The 17816-nt window shown below is 49.8% G+C and overlaps 1 protein-coding gene across 7 annotated transcripts in view; it reads right to left on the reverse strand.

Moving 5' to 3' along the window:
- Positions 1–17816, reverse strand: part of Sarm (sterile alpha and armadillo motif) — a 203498-nt gene that overhangs the window by 6544 nt on the left and 179138 nt on the right. For 6 of the 7 annotated variants that reach the window (XM_050193604.3, XM_050193619.3, XM_050193587.3 and 3 more), the window contains exons 2-8: positions 13331–13531; positions 12065–12523; positions 10085–11473; positions 9821–9997; positions 8763–9123; positions 1353–1452; positions 342–531 (exon numbers count right to left, since the gene is read on the reverse strand). In XM_050193604.3, the coding sequence (XP_050049561.1) occupies positions 342–531; positions 1353–1452; positions 8763–9123; positions 9821–9997; positions 10085–11473; positions 12065–12523; positions 13331–13531 (2877 nt within the window). The remainder of the gene's footprint in view (positions 1–341; positions 532–1352; positions 1453–8762; positions 9124–9820; positions 9998–10084; positions 11474–12064; positions 12524–13330; positions 13532–17816) is intronic. The other variant, XM_050193595.3, reaches the window with a different exon arrangement.

The following is a 17816-nucleotide window of genomic DNA, read 5'->3' on the forward strand; positions in this document are numbered from 1 at the left end:
GTGCGTGGCATGTGATGAGCTTTTTACAGGGAGCTAAAATAATGGCCTAACAGCACGAATTCAAGTTGCAGATATGCTCTTTTGCATTGCAGCCGCAACATGGCAGGACTGCAGCTTTTTCCAGCAGTTCTCTCACTGATGCAGTGAGCTAGTAACAGCCTCCCTCATGACTGCATTGTGATGAAATGTGCATCAGCATGCAGACGTTCTGCGACTTGGCACTGCTTTTCCAGAGCTACCTGAGTGCCCTTAAGAGCACCACCACTTCACAGTGATGCTTAGGTTTCAGGCCATGCTCACTTAGTGATCAAGGCCTGCTGGAGATTATAATTTTCACTCACCCTGTGCACCCAGTCCTTGCGGTCAGTGTCACCCACGCACCGGTCGAGGGCATTAGGTGTAAGGACGAGTAAAAAATGCTTGGCCTGTCGTATGCTGTTGAGGAGGTTGTTGTCGAATTTTCCCGCTTCCAAGCGTTCCACGTCGATGAACACAGAGAAGCCTCGCAGTTGCAGGTGAACCTTCAAAAGACTGGGGAAAAAGGCAACATGCATTTTGAGAGACAGGCATAAAACTTTGCATAGCGCAGAGGAGACTGCATAGGAGAGTGCCATCTTAAATATGGTGCTCGCTGTTAAAAAGAACTGTTCGCTGCACATGTCACAAATTCAATGTACTTCTTCAAAATGGAACATGTTTATACAGCTATTTTGTCATTGGCAAGCTTTGCCTATGCCATTTCCCAATGGCCACAAAACTGCATTTCTTCTCTATATGTCATGATTGGAAAAGCAGACTACAAGAAACTCCAAAAACTGTTAACAGTAACAACTGCGGGATAAAAGGATGCTACAAGAATGAGAAGAGCAAGCTGTACACTATAGATGAACAAACTATAGGGGCATCTTGAAATACCATCTCACTATGAGAACTCGTTTTAGTACCATGACGTTGGCAAACAGCTTTAATCTGGTTATATAGTTCTACACCCTCACAAGTTGCACGCTTTGAAATGACAAAGGCAAATATTAATGCGCAAATAAAGATTACTGCAGTAACTCCCTAGTCGGACTTGTCAGATAGTGCATAAGCATTCTTTCTAGCTTGTCACACGCTTACATATGCTCACACACACTCACACGCACACACCTATATATATATATATATATATATATATACAGCATAATCATAAATCTTGGTAATCATAAGGCATTCTCATACATACCCCCATAGGACCCTTTGAATACCTATGGAGCACATCGTGTCACATGCTACAGACAGACGGACATATTTCCGAGGGGAGTAGCCCTAGAATGCTTGTGCATTCAAAAAAAAAAAAGTTGGCTTCTCACCTGGCTAGCTGAGATCCATTAGAGCGCCTGTAGCTGACGAAGACGTCGAGGCTCTTGTTCCGTTCGATTTCGTCTGCGTCATCCGCGCACTGGTTTAGACCTGCATTTGCACATAGAAGAGCAAAGTTATATGTGCCCTTATATAGGTATATTATATACATATATAAAAAGACACCGCTCACACAAAATTAATCCGCTTAGCGAGGGACTCGGTCACATCTCATGTTCCGCCATGTCAAAACTCATTCTCCCCCTCCCCACCTCCCCAAAAAAAAGCTGCATGGTTATAGTGATAAGACTCTCGCTTTGCGAAATAACACTTAAAGGAGCGAGACACAAAATTTCTCTCCCGGTTTTTTTTTTTTTTTTAAGGTAGCCGTATGACGGTACACGGAATGAGGCTCAAGCGTGCAAAAAAGGAATCGTGAATTACAAATTTATTTAGCATGACAAATTCAAAAATCGCGCCCAAATTTTTAGTGCAGTGTTTGCATGGGAGGGCTGCACTGCACGTCACGAAAATTGAGGGAGGGAAAGGGATGGGGGCATAGTCAGTGTGGCTAGACAATGGACAGGGTTGACTGGTCACGAGACCACTACCACCGATTTTCGTGACGCGCCCAGATGTGCCTTGAAACAAACCCAATGCCAAGAAGCCACGCGCTCCACTTGTGGTGCGCTTTTTGAAATGGTCACATTCTAAGAAAGTATAATTAGTGATATTTTGCGCGTTTAATGAATTCTGGCACGACATAGTTGCGGGTCGACAGCTGTCTAATAAAAACAAAAAAGGGGGTAAAAATTTTTTGTGTCGGTACCCTTTAAGTGGTTTGTGCTGCACACAGCTCGTTATGTGTGTGAAGCCACGCAAAGTTGTTCGTGCGCCAAACTGTGGCTTCACCCTCCGTCTGCATTCATTCGAACCGAAGGGCATCTCAGCGGCACCTTATGGGATGGCGTTTGCGGTCAGGCACGCTGTGATCCCCTTGTTCGCTGGCCTTAAAAGTTCTTTTTTTTTTTCCTGCAAGGGCGCCGTTGTGGCCTGCTTCCAAGAAACGCGCTTCGCACTTGTTTACCCTTTCCTTTCCTTCTCGCTGGTACCGGACACGTGACCCCATACTTTCAGGCCGTGGCTACGTGCACTCTGCGGCGTTTCGCGGTGCTCTGCACGTGACTCGGGCACGTTCTCACGGCGGTGACGTCATCGCTAGGCGTGCGCACGTTATCTACGTGGCTCACTTGCCGACTGAAAACCATCAGACTTGCTCGCACGCAAAGAAAAAGAACGCGCTGTGGCGCATCAAATAAAAGAATGTACGAACCCCTAAAAGAACGGCGAAAGCTGAAAAGAACGGTGGGGGACGAATGCGTGCATTGTTTTGCTGTGTTCTGCCCTGTCACGCGTGCAAGCGGCTTACGCATTCGGCGCCTTTTACGAGCCCATAAAACATCGAAGGCCTCTCGCAACGGGCGATCCGGCAGAGGTCTCAAGCGCTGTCCAGATAACAGGGATCGGGCAGATTATTCGTCGTTTCCATTTCGTTTTGCGAAATTAGTCATTTTATTTTTCCGGCCGCTCTTGTTTACAACGCTTTCCTTCATGTGTATGTGCCACATTACCATCCCGCCGTGCACGGGATGTCGCTGCTTCTCCAACCTCGCCTCCCCCCCCTCCCCTCCCCCCACTCAGCCTAACCTTGGCCTTCATGTTGGAGATATACACCTGAGGCTTGCTCCCTATCTGGGTGTAACTCTGTGCTTTTTTTGCCACGGTGCGAAAAACAGCCGTTCTGCTCAACGCCGATACTCGTCATGTAATAAATATCAAGAAAAAGAAGCGTATCAGTATGCATTAAGGGTGCGCCTACACGGCTGGCTGCAGATGTGCGTAGTGTCGTGTACGGCGTGCGCTACGTGTGACGATTGCATGTGTGAGCACTTCCTGCCTGCGAATTCCTTGCCTACGCTGGCATGGTCGATTTAATCACTGTATCTCTTTCTCACTTTGTAGGGCAGCGTTATCGTTCATGGGAACATGATGGTTAGAGATCTGTAACGGACCGCGCCGGAAGCTCCAGGCAGGCCACATCCCATTTGATCGGCCGCTGCGCTGCTTGCTTCTTTTTCCTAGCTCTAAACTTATTAGAGAGTTTTAGAAAAGGGGCCCCAATAGTTTGGGGCCCCAAATAGATTTGCGGGTGTTAGTGTTGGGGCACGCAGGAGTGAAGAGTTTTCGAATAGGTTTGCGGATAGCGTCTTGCGCTGACAGCGCCACTACGGCGTCAAAGAAAATCTATTAGAAATAATTAAATGAAATATACCATTTTATGATAGGAATAGTAATTTCGATTTGCGTGTATTCGCGTTTAATTACAGTTTAGAGGTTATTCTGTAAGCAGAAAATAATTAGTTGCACTTAGTTTTGAACAAACCAACTTTACGTGCCTTCACAAGCTTAGCCGTGTTAGGCCTACGAGCCCTAAAATCCACTAACGAATTCGGAATCAGCAGCGTCTAATGAATAAATCTTCATAACACACGCTAGTTTAGTGAAAGCGATAATCGCAGTCACTTCTCCTAGCTTGCGAACTTCACGCGTTACCACGAATCGAACCCAATTTTGTGCTAGGTTGACCCGTCGCTTCGATGGGTGCCGCCATGTTTGCTGACGTAAAGCTTTTGGGGCCGCTATTTGGGCTCCCGCTAAATCGGTGAAATAGCGTTCCCAACGCAAAACCCAAACGCAGTTTGCGTCTCGCGCATGCGCAGTGGCTTCGACGCTATTTCTTTGAGGCACCAAAACGTTTGGGGCCCCAATTCTAAAACTCTCTATTTACAGCGACCTTACCTATGGGCGTCTTGCGCTGGAGTTTGAGGTATAGTAGTGGCGCCTGGTGGCGGCGCGGGAAACGACATCTGGGTCGTACCAGCTTGTGTCGTATTGAGCCCTGGCTGTGGCGAAGCAAGTTTCTAGGCCGAGTTTTGCGTCGATTCGCACTTTTTTCTGCCCTGTTGCGAGTGCGAAAAGGCTCGTCACTTCTCACAGACCACGTCGACCACGCTGCGAGCTGGTCGCAGCTTATAGTTTAACGAAAACGGACTCTCCGTGTGCCGTGGGACGTAATGCTGGAAGCAGAAGGAATCGGCGACGCCGATCATGAGGGACCTAGCTCAGCATCGAAAAAGCGTCACCGTCGATATACTGCTGCGTCGTGGGCTGCCATGAACAAGAAGGCCTGAATCCCAACATCCGATTCTATCGTTTCCCTTCAAGGCCTCACGAAGCGGAGCGTCGGGCACGCTGTATAACTGCAGTTCGTCGCGCTGGGTAAGCGAAACTTCGCGCCATGCTGACTGCTTCACCTGTCTTGAAGCTTGCTTGATTATAGATCTGCGTTCTAAAATTCGGTCTTTTGCGCCTACAGTCCCGACGGCAGACCGACATAGCAGCAGGCATGGCTGGTGATTCACGATTCGAAACCCGGCCACAGCGACAATTAACAATTCGATCGGTGCGAAGTGGTGAAGTGCCCAGGTGTGTGCAAATGACCACAAATGGCCGGGCTGATTCGGTGACAATTCACTACCCCACTACGAGCAGCACAGGTTAGAGAGTTAAATGTGCTCATACTTGACCTCAAGCCAGCATGTTGAGGCAGCGCAGCAAGATAGTATTGATTACAGCAGATCGATTTTCGAGCGTTGTCATTAAAAGCTACATCAAGCGAGCAGCGCACGAGCTCGCGCCGCAGCGCGATTCGCACGTACGTGCGAGCTCATATGCATTGCATCAGTTATTACCAGTTACTAAAAGAGACAGATGGCCGCTACTACAACGCAGGCATAACTACTTGTTTAGCGGCATGCAGTCAACAAAGATGGCAGGAGACCCGCCGTTTCGCGGCATGTCGAAAGACCGCTGCCGTCGCGGCGCGTACGATCGTGCGCTCGAGCAGTTCGTACATCGCGGCATGCTGAAAGACCGCTGCCGTCGCGGCGCGTACCGTCGTGTGCTCGAGTAGTTCCGTACACATGATGTCTGCTTATCGCTGCTGTGGATTAATTTATAGCAAGCATTTCCTCGCGTTTGTGCGCCTGAATCTAGCAGCGTGCAAACCTTACCTGAAGTTCCACTTCGTACGCGACTCGCTTCACTTGCGATTGACACCGCGCTAAAACTTCGCCGCTTAATTCTTGAACGGCATACACGTATTCGGCACTGCATAATTTCTTGCCTTTACGCAGCGTGCCACTCCTGCAAAAATCTTCGGCGCCCGATATTCGCTGCAGGCCGTGATACAACACAACCGAAAGTGGCGGGTCCGTATAGTAAACGTGCTTTCCGAAGCAGACGACCGAGCTTGGTACGACCCATTTTAGGACAGAGGGCGCTTTTTAGCACATTTTTCGGAGCGCCCCCTGGGCAATGCAAGAGCCCCATAGCACATGCGCGGAGAGCACCTGCGAACACTCTGGAAACGCTAGCTGTTCGCTACAACTCACTAAGTCCGGCCTTTCGTATGTTAACAGAACGTGCATCAGCTGAAAAACGCGCATATCTGGCCGTTTGAAAGAAACCTTCTCACGGTCTCCCCCTTTGCACCTGCGTCTGGCGGTTAGCGCCTGTCGGATCTTTCTTTAAAACTCGCCGTACAAGCTTTTCATCACTGCGGCAATCAAACCTGCGACCAGCCGGCAAACGGGCGCCGGAGCGTTCACACGGCCCGAACGCGGTGGACGCGTGTGGAAGCGCGACGAGTATGCGGGACGGCGCTTCGCAGGTAGCATGCGAACGCACGAGGTTCCGCAAAATGCACCAATCGGCAGGGTACCACCACGTGCTCTCTCTCTCTCTCTCTCTCTCTCTCTCTCTCTCTCTCTCTCTCTCTGCGGCTTCAGTGTCCTGAAATAGCGCGCGCCGTTCGTGCTGCAGCAGAGACTGGCTGCGGAATGCGCTCGGAGACATGACGGAGCAGTGGCCCAGAGCCAAATTTAGCTCTGGAGATAAGCGCCACGTGGCAATTTTTAGCCTCGGGGATGCCCGCGCACCACTCGCTCTGCTTGTCCGCGAGGCAGCAGCGGCGCTTCGAAAGGGGCGGGTGCTCGCGCCCTGGGCCCGCCGTCGCGGAACCTCGATCCAAATAGAGTACGGCACGCGGAGGCTGGCGGGTGCGATGGCGGCGACGCTGGCTGTTTTCAAGAGCGGCCTTGTTTACCGTTCCGCCAAGAGGCGGCGCGCTCTAACCGATGAAGGGGGGGGGGGGGGGGGGCTAGGGCTAGTGGGGGCCAAACAAGGTGTCGCAAGCGACAGGGAGCGCGCAGGCTGTTTCTCGTCGAGAAATGCAAACATTCGCGCCACCAAGTAAATGCCGCGCATAAAAGAAGAACGCGGCTTTGATTTGGTCACCTCGCTCGCAGTTGAAGAGCGCCTGCTGAGCAACTGAACTGTCAGAAAAAGAAGGCAAGGAGCAGCTCGAGACTGCAAACACTGGCGTAAAGGATTTGGCATAATCGTTCAAACAAACGCACGACTTGTAAATTCCACCGATGCATGCATGCTGTAAACAAGCAGCCGTGCCAATTCGGTGAATATACAATGTGTGCGTTCGTTTCTAAACAGTGCTTCGCTCGTGCCGCAGTAACAAACGGCGTGCCCATCATCTATAGCTACGATTACAGCTGCTCGTCGTGCATGTGACGAGAACAGTTCGATATTGGGCGCTTTCCTTTTTTTTGTTTGTTTTTTTAAGCTAGACGCCCAGGCACTTATACAAACTGCCCGTGGCACAGCGTACAAAACTATGTGTAGCGTTGACGCTTTGCGAAAGCGCCCCCTTGTGTAACCGTGATTAGATTTGGCGGCGAAGAAGCCAGTGGTACACGACCTTGCCCAAGTTATCTCACTGGCGGAGGACTCAGATACGTGGCGCTCGCGCCTATGCGCCGGCTATCATTTCATATGCGCGCCCCCGAGTCATTACGACTTGGACATGCAGGTAGCATAAATCTGGGTCTCGCGCAAGCATCGCACATACGCTTGCCACCAGTGCCAAAAACTCAATATCGCGCGGCGCGCTGCTATGTTTTGCCCCCGACTCAATTCCTTTTTGTTCTTGCGTTGCTATTTGCGCCAGGCGAGTTTCTTTTTTTGAGCCACTGCGGGCCAGCCGTGAGCTCACGCTAGCTCACAGCTGGTCCTTGTCTACCCGGTTTCTCTCTAGCGGTGCGGATGCCAGCGGGGCTGACGTCATCCTTGCCTCTCATTGCCGGTGTGAACGATTTGTCAAGAGGACGAACAGGTCGCCCCGTGTCCCACTTGTCTCTCGGTGCTGTTGTAAACTGTTTGCCGCCTGAGAGATCTAAAGTACTCTGAACTACGGCAGTTGCGTTTCCATAAACTTCAGAGCGAATAAGTAAAACGTAAAAGAAACTGTCTTATGTATAAAAACGGACAGATACCAAACGCTCATAGCACGCTCCTCAACAAACGTCGAACAACAATTCGCACGGCAAAGTACACGACAAAACAAACCTGCAGAGCCAAGCGTGCTCACACATTGTTGTTGAAATCGTTATAAGAGCAGGTAAAGATATTCACTTAATGTCTCCGTAGAGAGTTCAGCTTCTCGAAAGTGTAAACTTATGTGGCATATATAAAAAAAAGCGCGGTAACAATTTTCCTTTAAAAGTCAAAAGCAAAGCTTAATGCCTAATTGACGGACTGTCAGAACCTGGAAGGTTTACAATATTTGGAGATCAGGAAAGCTCAATCTTAGAGCAAGTGATCAAGACGTGGAAGTAGTTCAGATTGGAAATTTGGCAATATGTGCAATTGCTAGATTTTCTTTTTTCTTTTTGGCAGCTCCTAACCATTGAGGATCGGCGGACTGCTTTAGAACAGCTCCGGAAAAACGCGAGGGAAAATGCTTTCATGAGAACGGGCGTGAAAGCACCCGTGTCAAGGCTGACAAAGAGCGCGTTTCCCCATTGCACAAAACGAAAGTCGGCACCTCGTCCCGAGACATCACTCTTTGTGCATTCAGCAGAGTCCCCTCGGTGCGACGATGGACAAATCTGTGCAGGACGCACCATGATACGAGTTGATGCGAGCGATAAGATACTTTAGCAGCTGGTGGCTGGCTGATATTATTCTTTCATTCAGTGCAATTAATGTCGCAATATACTAGCCACCGAGAAGGCGAAGACGAAATGATTTTCCACACGAAAAGGGCAAACCAGACACGGGTACCCTCCTGTCCTATTCTCGCTTTCGCGTTTTAGCAAGTCGAACTCGGCTTCATTGCTGATACGATTACCGAAGGGCTACTGTCCCAAAACCGTGTCGCGTTATCTGCAGGAGCAGACTGATGGGTTATGCGGAAACGGGGAGGGCGCCCGTTGGACACTCACCGCGGATGGCCTGTCCGATTCGTAGCCGGTGGATAGAGTTGTCGATGCCGCACTCCTTGAAGAGCTGGTCGTCGTTGAGCATCTTGAGCGAGTCCATGTCGACGCCGCTCTGAAGCATGCGGTACGTGTACTGGCTGAAGTCGGAGCCGAGGCTCTGCAGGATCTGGTTCACGTTCGTCGTGTCCACCGACGAGTAGTCGGCCATGCGCTTGAGCTGCGACAGCTCGCGCAGGAAGCGGCGCCGCAAGATGCCGTTCTTGATGCCAATGTCCTCCTTCAGCATGGGCTCGTCCAGCTGCAGCAGCAGGTCGCCGTCCACTCGACTGCTGACGAACTCCGAAGCGTAGTTGGTGAAACCGATCTGCGAATGATCACCCGCGGGGAGGCGGAAGGAACGCGTCGTCACAAGGCCTTTACGACGTTCGCTGTCCTTAAACAGGCTACAGTCATAAAAAACCTGCCTACACTGACCAGAGTTTCGCGACTGCGCTTGCGTCGAATTTTGCTAGCAGTGCGATTGTGCAGCAGCGAGGGCATCAAGCACATAGAAACACTGTGTTCATTATAAACGTACACGCGCCAAATTAGACTGCGGGCATACGTGCGAAAAAAAAAAAAAACCACCGCACTAAGAATTGTTCAAAACGACTCAGTCAGTGAAGCCTACGCTATTATCGCCCAAGGTAAGCCCAGATTGACTGACTGCTTTGAAAACTCATTCGCGAGTCCTCGCGAGAACGCTTTAGGAGCAGATCAGTGATACTGAAGAACCCTGATGATACTACTTGCTCACTGGAAAACGCCGTTACAAATGTACGTTCGTATTGCCTCAAATTCAGCATAAGGCGTATGACTGAGCTTACGTTAGGCCTGACAGTTCACAGCTGATTCTGCTGCGTGAGAAAACTATATTTGTATTAACGCGCAAACGGGCGCCCTGGTTAGTGTGAAAGTATCAGTACGAATCGTTCATGAAGTACCAGACGTTTTATTGACTTTCGTGCGACGCATGGCACCATGGTGGCAACGAATTGCTAAAAACGCTAAACTGTTCTTACCTGCTTGACCCACTCCTTCACGTCCTCAACAGTCCAGAGGGGAACCTGCTGGGACAGCTTGTGCGGCACCTCTTCGCCGATAAGCTGCAGCGCTTGGGCCGCGAACTTGGATGCGATGGCATTTGGAGAGCTGGCTACTTTTCGCAGGGCCTCCAGAGCTCCTATCTCCGCGAACACCTACGATGGCAAAAAGCTCGTATGACACCGTGTCTAATCCACCGAAACACAACTTCAAGGCATGCGAGAGGCCGAGTATCTACTCACCGATGTGTTTCCTTGGCGTTTCTTGATGCCCGCTTCCATGGCGAAATGGAAGGCGGCAAGGCTGCGGGCCTCTTCCCTGTTGCTGTCGAGGACGGGCACAAAACGCAGCAACCAGTCTTTGGACTGTCCGTGGACGTGAGCCACGTGACTCTTGGCGAATTCCTCGGGATGGTGGCTCGTCACGAAAGGCTCGACCAGGTCCAGCGTGCCCGACTTCATGACGGCCGCTTCGATCTCTTTGTTGGCCACGAGCGCCGCGATGGCGAGGCAGGCGTAGTACTTAATGTTGTCGTCCAGGTTGAAGGCGAGCGGGAACAGCCACATAGGAGCCTTGTGCTTGATCATGGCCTGGTGGTTCTCGGGCCCGCCGTACAGACTCAGGTTGGCAAGGGCTGAAGCACAGTGCCGCAGCGTCTCCACGTCGCTCGTGCGGCAGTCGTACAGGATGGACTTGAGCGCTCCGAGACGAATCAACTCGCTGCACGTGGTCTCGGAATGCTTGAACAGGTGGCACAGGATTCCCGTTCCCACCCGGGAGTAAGAAACCTGGTTGTTAAAACTGCACGCGCACGCCACCTGCACGACGGGTTCGAGCCCGTGCTCGACTACGTAGGACCGGTTCTCCGTCGACAAGCACTGTTCCAGGAGCCTGGCACTGGCGAACTGCAGCTCCTCGCTGGCGGAAGAACAGTTCTTGAGGATGACATCGAGGCCACCGTTGGTCCGCAGGATATTGCACATGGTGAAGCCCAGGTCGTGGCCGTATGTGGGGACGGCCCACGCTTTGCGGATGATGACCGACATCGTGGCCAGAAGCTCTACAGCTTCTTCCTCGGCGGCGGCCTTCAACTGCTCGACGCAGAGTGCCATACGGCTGGCGAATCGCGAGATGGCCTTGTCGACTTCTGACTGAGGCAACGGAGACCGCAACGTGTCGAGCTCATCGGCCAAGCCCTGGCCTACGGCGAGCCTTTGGTTAGAAGGAAGCGGCGGCAGACCGCTGCTGAACATCTCCTGCGTCGGCGACGTCACAATGGGCGAAGCACAAGAGCTGCCGCCACTGCTGTAGTCCATGTGTTTGACTGTCTGGTGCGAAGCGGATGACTTGGAGACTCCCTTGGAGCTGATGAAGACCTTGGAGCTGGCAGACGAAGCGGCGCTTTTTTCCTGCTGCAGTACGCCCTGAGTGTACATCTGGCGCTCTTCCTTTTTCGCCATGGAGATCTCTTCAGCTGTGTAGTCGTCCGTGGACATCTTTGAGGCCGACGCCGCGGCGCTCTTCTGCTGCTGGTGGAGCGTGTCTCCAATTTTGAGCTGTTTCTGGTCCTGCTTCGTGGCAGCCATTTTCTCGGCCGAGAATCCTTCGCCTTCCATGCGAGCCTTCATTTCCTGCGATGCAGTGACAGCCAGAAAATAAATTCAAGTACTATCTCGCAGCGCGTGAATCGCTCATCTGAGCACTCTCCTGCAGTTTCGAAAAAAATGCATAAATTTTACACGAGTTGCCTATTAACCAAGAATGAGCTCGCTCAATGGATACACCTCGTTTAAATTTCGGAACGCGAGACCTTTGGTAATATGAAATCTTCTGAAAACTTTACTTTTAGTTCATAGATGATACTAATTCTCGCTGTATATACGCACAATTCCACCACATCACAATGCAATTCATACCATCCCTGGATCATACTAAACAGTGTTCATTAGCACATATCCATGGGGGGTCCCCAGTACCGGTTAATTACGCCTGCCTCTTCGGAAATTTCAACTGTACATATAAAGCAGAATGATCGCGATGGGCTATATCTGTTGCGGTTTGCCCAAGAAAACATTGAACGAGTCGAAATAATTACCATAGAGGAGCAAAGAACACAGCGTGCGTCAACAATGACCTGTGTGTTGTGTCACATTTAATGTGGTGTCTAGTTCGTAACGTCACGACGCTCTCAAACAAAGAGACCACTGTCAATGTTCACAAACCTGAGAGTGTTGCTTCTCCTGGAAGGTGATGTCGCCCGCCTGAAGCCTCTTGAGCTCCTTGTTGGTGGTGGCCGACTTCTCGGCCGTCACACCGTCGGCCACCAGCTTGCTCTTGGCCGAAGAGGTAACCCGCTTCTGTTCGAAACGAACCTCAGAGGGCGTCGACTCGCGAACACGGCCGTCCTCGGCGGCCTGCGGCCCGCCACAGTCGACCGTGAAGCCCCTCTGCGACGAGATAGTTTTGAGCCTGGAGTCAGAGCTCGAGCTGCTTGAGCTTACGCTCACGCTGCGGCTGTAGTTGGTGGTGCTGCGGTTCTCTTTCTGGAACAGCTGCTGCTGCTCTTCCTTCTGTTGCTGTGTCTGCTGCTGCGAACTCGCCAGCGAGTGGTGCAGCATCTGCGACTTCTTGTTCAGCAGCGACCCCGAGCTCGACGACGACGTCGTCGAACTTTTCAACATCTGCAACAAATAGAAGGCCGGCCGGGTTGTGAACATATGGCAAGTGACTGACTGACTCCGAACAAAACAGAGATACGCAACAATAGCGGAGACTTGAAGTTATCAATAGTAAGCCGTTGCCGTGACGACGATAACTCGCCTAGTCGAAACGTTGGCTCTAGAGGCATTGTTGATAGTTAACTGACGGGCTCACTAAAACACATATGAATTGACCGATAGTTTTAGGCAACCAGGCACATGATTACAATTAATGTAAGCCGACGATGCTATAAAAAGGTAAATTAACGGGGCTATTGAATAGTACATTCGCAAAGGGCTTATATCTTACAATCGTAGTGCAATGAAGTGTGCCTGTTAACGTTCCACAACCACCGTTCGTGTAACACTTCTAAATAATTCTTGTGCCTCTAATGCCTAATAGTGTAGTGACCAGTGTCATTTTCAACCTTTCGATCATTGAAGCATCGAAAATGCGACAAGGGCAGCAGTTAGTCCACTCGGCGACAGCTATATCCGTGCACGCAGTGGCTTTGAAACTTTCCGCAAAGACTGTACATTCAGTCAAAGCGCACCAGTAGTTCTATATTCAACACTAGAAAGCAAGTCACGCATATTCTTAGTTGCAACTTGCAAGCGAATAGACGACAGAATTGACATTCAAGAAAGCATTTCTTTTGCCTTCATTCAGTGGTAACGGTGCTTGGTGCCGTTGAATACCTGAACTGAAGAACCATGCACACTACGGTGTGCCCCAGGCAAGCTTGTCATCTCTGTATATTTGAATGTATAGACAGTAAGCTGACTCACCTGAGCGCTGCTTGAGTGCTTCTCTGAGGCACTGTAGGAGGAAGAGGACACAGTGTTCAACTTCTCGCTCAGCTGCGTCGCTTTGGCGAGGTTCTCGACCACGCTGCTGATGTCGGCGCCAGAGGTGCCGGTGCCATTTGGCGAGGTCACGGGCGCACCTTTCGGAGGCGTCGACGGCCGCTCTGGGGAGATGTCAGCCATCTGCAAAAACACGACGAAAGGCGAAGGTCAACACAGCAACAACACTCGGCTCTTCCACGTATTTTCTTATGCAATCGTGCCTTAATTTTCTCAAACTAGGCCATTTTTATGTTGCCACGTTTGAGATTACCACGCTTTTCGGCGCAATTCAGCGTTACATGTGTTCCAGGTCGCCGCGATCGAGTTTCACATTGAAAAACGACGTCAACCTTCGCCTTCGCTTAAAGAAGATAGAAAAAAAGAGTGAAGAGAAAACGTAGACGTCTTCAAAACTTCCATAATGCATGAGCGACGCGAACAAATTTCATGAAACGTTTTGATCGTCAGAGAGTTCAATTGGGAACGATCGCCGCATTTATTTTTTATCCCGCCGTCCCCAACGTAACGCGTAACGCCCAGTTTCTGCCGCGATCGATGCCCAGCCGCTGCGCTACCATGGTTGCCGAAGCTATTTCATTCGAGGTCTTCGCGCAAGGAACAACTATGGAAGTTCCATCATCAGTGCACTTTGAACTGTAGTCAAATAATTCGTCTGGTGTTACGCCCCGCAGCTGCACTGTGAGCTTCGAGAGGCGCCGCAGTGGAAGGCTACGGATTTTTGCCACGCGGGTTTGTTTTTACGTGTACCTCCGACGTAGCGTGCGCGATTTTACTTCGTTTGTGCCCATCTCTCCCTCTCAGTCCCTTTACCCCTCCCGGTACAGGGGAGCCAACGGCACAACCACCTCTCGCTAATCTCCTTGCATTGCCAACACACACAGGCTCTCCCCCCTCTTTCTGATGTGCTCAAAAAAATAAAGCTGCAAATCTATGCTTAACAAATACATCACTTGCATGTGTCGCCATCTTCAAGAATGCACTCTGCCGCTGTAGCTGGGGCTGTTAAAATCAGTTTTAAAACGTACAAAGAAAAAAAGAAAAATGATTGTGGAAAAGCACCATTACGAAGAGCTCGCGTCGAAGTCCTCGTGCCGTATAGAGCAAACGCCTCCGTTTTTCGACCCAGCAAAGCGATGGCCGGGAAAACCCCGAAGAATCCGGGAATCTCTTTAGCATGGACGCCGCGTCGACAGCGCCACAAGAGCATGATGGCCCATCGCATCGGGCGCAATATCACGGTGGCGCGCTGACTGATCTGCGAACGTCGAGCGAATAAAGCCGTCTCGGATATACGTTTTCTCCACGACTTTAATTGGGCAGCGCCCGCTGTATACAACATATGTGACGCCTTAGAAGTACATATAGCAGCAACACCGCAGTACACATCGCAGATGTTGGCGGGCACCATTTATCAAGAGCTTTGTGTCGTTCACCGAAATGGTTGCCCGACTCGAGAAAGTCGGCATCCTGGGCGGAATTTTTCCTCGTTGCCACACGAACGAACGGCACGTCGGCTACACGTTTGATGGGAACGCGCGCTCCTCATGCTATCACGTTCTTTAGCGAGACGAGCTATAAAACAAGAGAACGGCTACAAGCATTGCCTGCACCGATGCTTCCACAGAAACGACGCTGGAGCGTGGCTTCGGTTGCGCGAGAACACAATGTGTGCAATGTTTACGTTGCGCCTTGCAGCATTATACGCGGCAAGCCTCACAACGCCCCGTTTCCTGGTACAGAGTCTTTCTCTGTATGTGGGTTCACTATAGTGTAAACATACACGGGGCTTCGGGCGTGTAACAGCGAAAGTTACGAAACGCCACGACCTTCATCTATAAGGGTAAACCCCGCAGTTTAGTTCAAGAAGTCCTTGCACGATACCAGAAACTGTTCCAGAATCGCCGCCGCCTTCTGACGTGCAATTACACTAAGCGCCCCCCCCCCCCCCCTCCGTTTTGGAACCGCAACTAACCCGAATCAGTGTTCGAGGAGCTGCGAGGCGTCAAGGCAAACGACTAGGAGTGTGATAATGAGCCAAAAAAGAAAAAAAAACTGCGATACGCTAGTAAGTGTGGTGATGTACGTTGTCTTTTTGCCCTGAAGCGCTGAAACGACGAAGTCATTACACCGGTTCCGCCAGTGTCACTGCTCTGGTTATACTATATACAAGACGTGCAAGACCGCGCATACTAGTTTCGACCATAAGATAAAACAGGATTGACCTGCAATGCTTTACGGAGTGCATGTTGCTGGGAGCCCTTTAGTCGCCGTACTATACACGAACCCTTTTAAGTGCTGTTTTAGCATAGTATTTTAGCATAGGAGTTACCGTTGTACCTTTATGCGCCCAGTCGGCGGCGGACTGTATCGGTAACCATTTCGCTAAGTTAGCCTGAGATGCATGAACTGTCTTCTTAGCTCAGCAAGCCGGTCCAGTTCACCATCACAAAGAGACCGTGCACAGACTTGTTTGTCGTCTACTCTGCATTGCGTACCTATTCCAGATACAATTAATTTGCGGATTCGTAGCAACAACAAAAGAAGCAAGCGCTTTGGTGTATGAATATGCATCAGAGATAGCGAGAGAGATAAACAGAATTGCAAGTAGGTTAACGTTTTGTGAAGGATCGGCAGCTTGAACTTGATGCAAACTACTACTCTACATCAGTCATATATGTTGTCGTAAATCATGTAAATATATAGACGTGCGTTCTAAAGAGTCATGAATGTCGGGCCAAGGCCCACGATCTTTAGTTTCACCATGATGCGTAAACTTTCCACATCATCTGACGCGGTCGCAACAATACCTAAAGTTCTAATATTGTGCTGTACAGAACGCAGCCCCCAAGATAAATACCGCCTGGTCTCGTGAAAGCTTTGTTTTTCTATTTACAATTTACTATTTCGGTTACATGAACACGACAGTGTGCCGAGTCACAAGTCTGGTGACCTGGACTGACCCGACCGCGATTGCATGCATTTCTCCAAGCGGGTCGAGCGAGTCAACCCGCGTGGATTCTCTGGATCCGACGACCACATATTTTGGACCCATAAGCCACGATGAAACAACCATTCAAGGTCAAACCGTTGAGAAATTGAATCCGCTTATGCAGTCCACATGAAATTTCTCTTTATCATACAGTGTGCGAGCTTAGTTCTGAAAAATGAAATTTAGACGGTGAAGAAGCTTCCTTGCGTTCTTTAAACGCGAAAGCGTTAAGAAGCCCATGTCGCAGAAAACCCGGCGTCCAGCGTCGGTTGTCCCCTCGACAAAAATAATATGGAATAAAAGTCCGAACCACGCACACCCAACCATACTACTAAAAGTTGCTCATACCTTGTCTTTCATTCTTCCTCTCAATTTTAAGAACGGTAGCCCACAAACAAATTTAATACAAAAAAACGACAGCGCATGCCCTTTATGTTAGCTCTTCTGAGACAAATATTAAAACTGCGAAACAATAACAGGAGATCTACCCACGCAAGTGGCCGCGTTTCTACCAGAAAGCTCGCCTTCGTGCGTAGCGTTCGCCGGGAAGCATGGGTCTTTGAACGCTATCGCGTTCCACTCTGAAAGGCGAAGCTTAAGCCTCTTCCAATCTTTTTTCCCCCCGATGATCTCTTAGCACAGCCAATTTCCAGATTTTTGTAATAGCCTCTTGCATTACGAATCCCTTGCTCCGAAAAAAAAAAAGAGAGATATGACTGATACATTGGTACGCGTCGCGCAAGAACTTGTGTATCTGTAATCACTTCCTTTTTTGCCTTTTTGTAGCGCACTGCTTACATAAAATGACATCGTTGATGGCAATAAAATTGTTCCTAATAAGTAGTCAATTACCAGTCAATTCATTTTGTTACATTATAGAACGAATAAGTCAAACAGCAATACAAGCTCGCTAGCTTGGCTGCAAACAATGCTACTAAACACTGGGTACGCTGTTTCCTTCGCGCGAGCAAGAAAAAAAAAAAAATGCTCGTGAGATTCGGAGCACGTCCGGACATGCCATATCTGAAGCGGGCGGTATTTTTAGCAAAAAACTCGCAAAGGGAGGAAAGTGAAAGTTCGACAAACAACGGCATTCCGACGTCGTGTAGCGACAAAAATGCGTATCACCAGCGCTGCAGTTGTCTGCAAAGAAATGCCTGAAAATTCCCCACGAAAAATTATAGAGAAAGCTCGCGAAAACTTCATGTCCGCAATAATAAACAAAACGCACAGAAACGGTTGCATATACTCGTCCTTATTACCTATATGTTTTGTGGTATTGTAATAATGTTAGCATTGTTAGAGAAAATTTCCGTAAAAGCAACCTTAATTTTACTTCCAGGCTGAAAGCGACGAATGAAATGAATTACATTTTTGAAGCGTAGTAGCTGGATTTAGTTTTCCTGGAATGTAGCA

This window comes from Dermacentor andersoni, chromosome 3, assembly GCF_023375885.2.
Source record: "Dermacentor andersoni chromosome 3, qqDerAnde1_hic_scaffold, whole genome shotgun sequence".
Taxonomy (NCBI): domain Eukaryota; kingdom Metazoa; phylum Arthropoda; class Arachnida; order Ixodida; family Ixodidae; genus Dermacentor; species Dermacentor andersoni.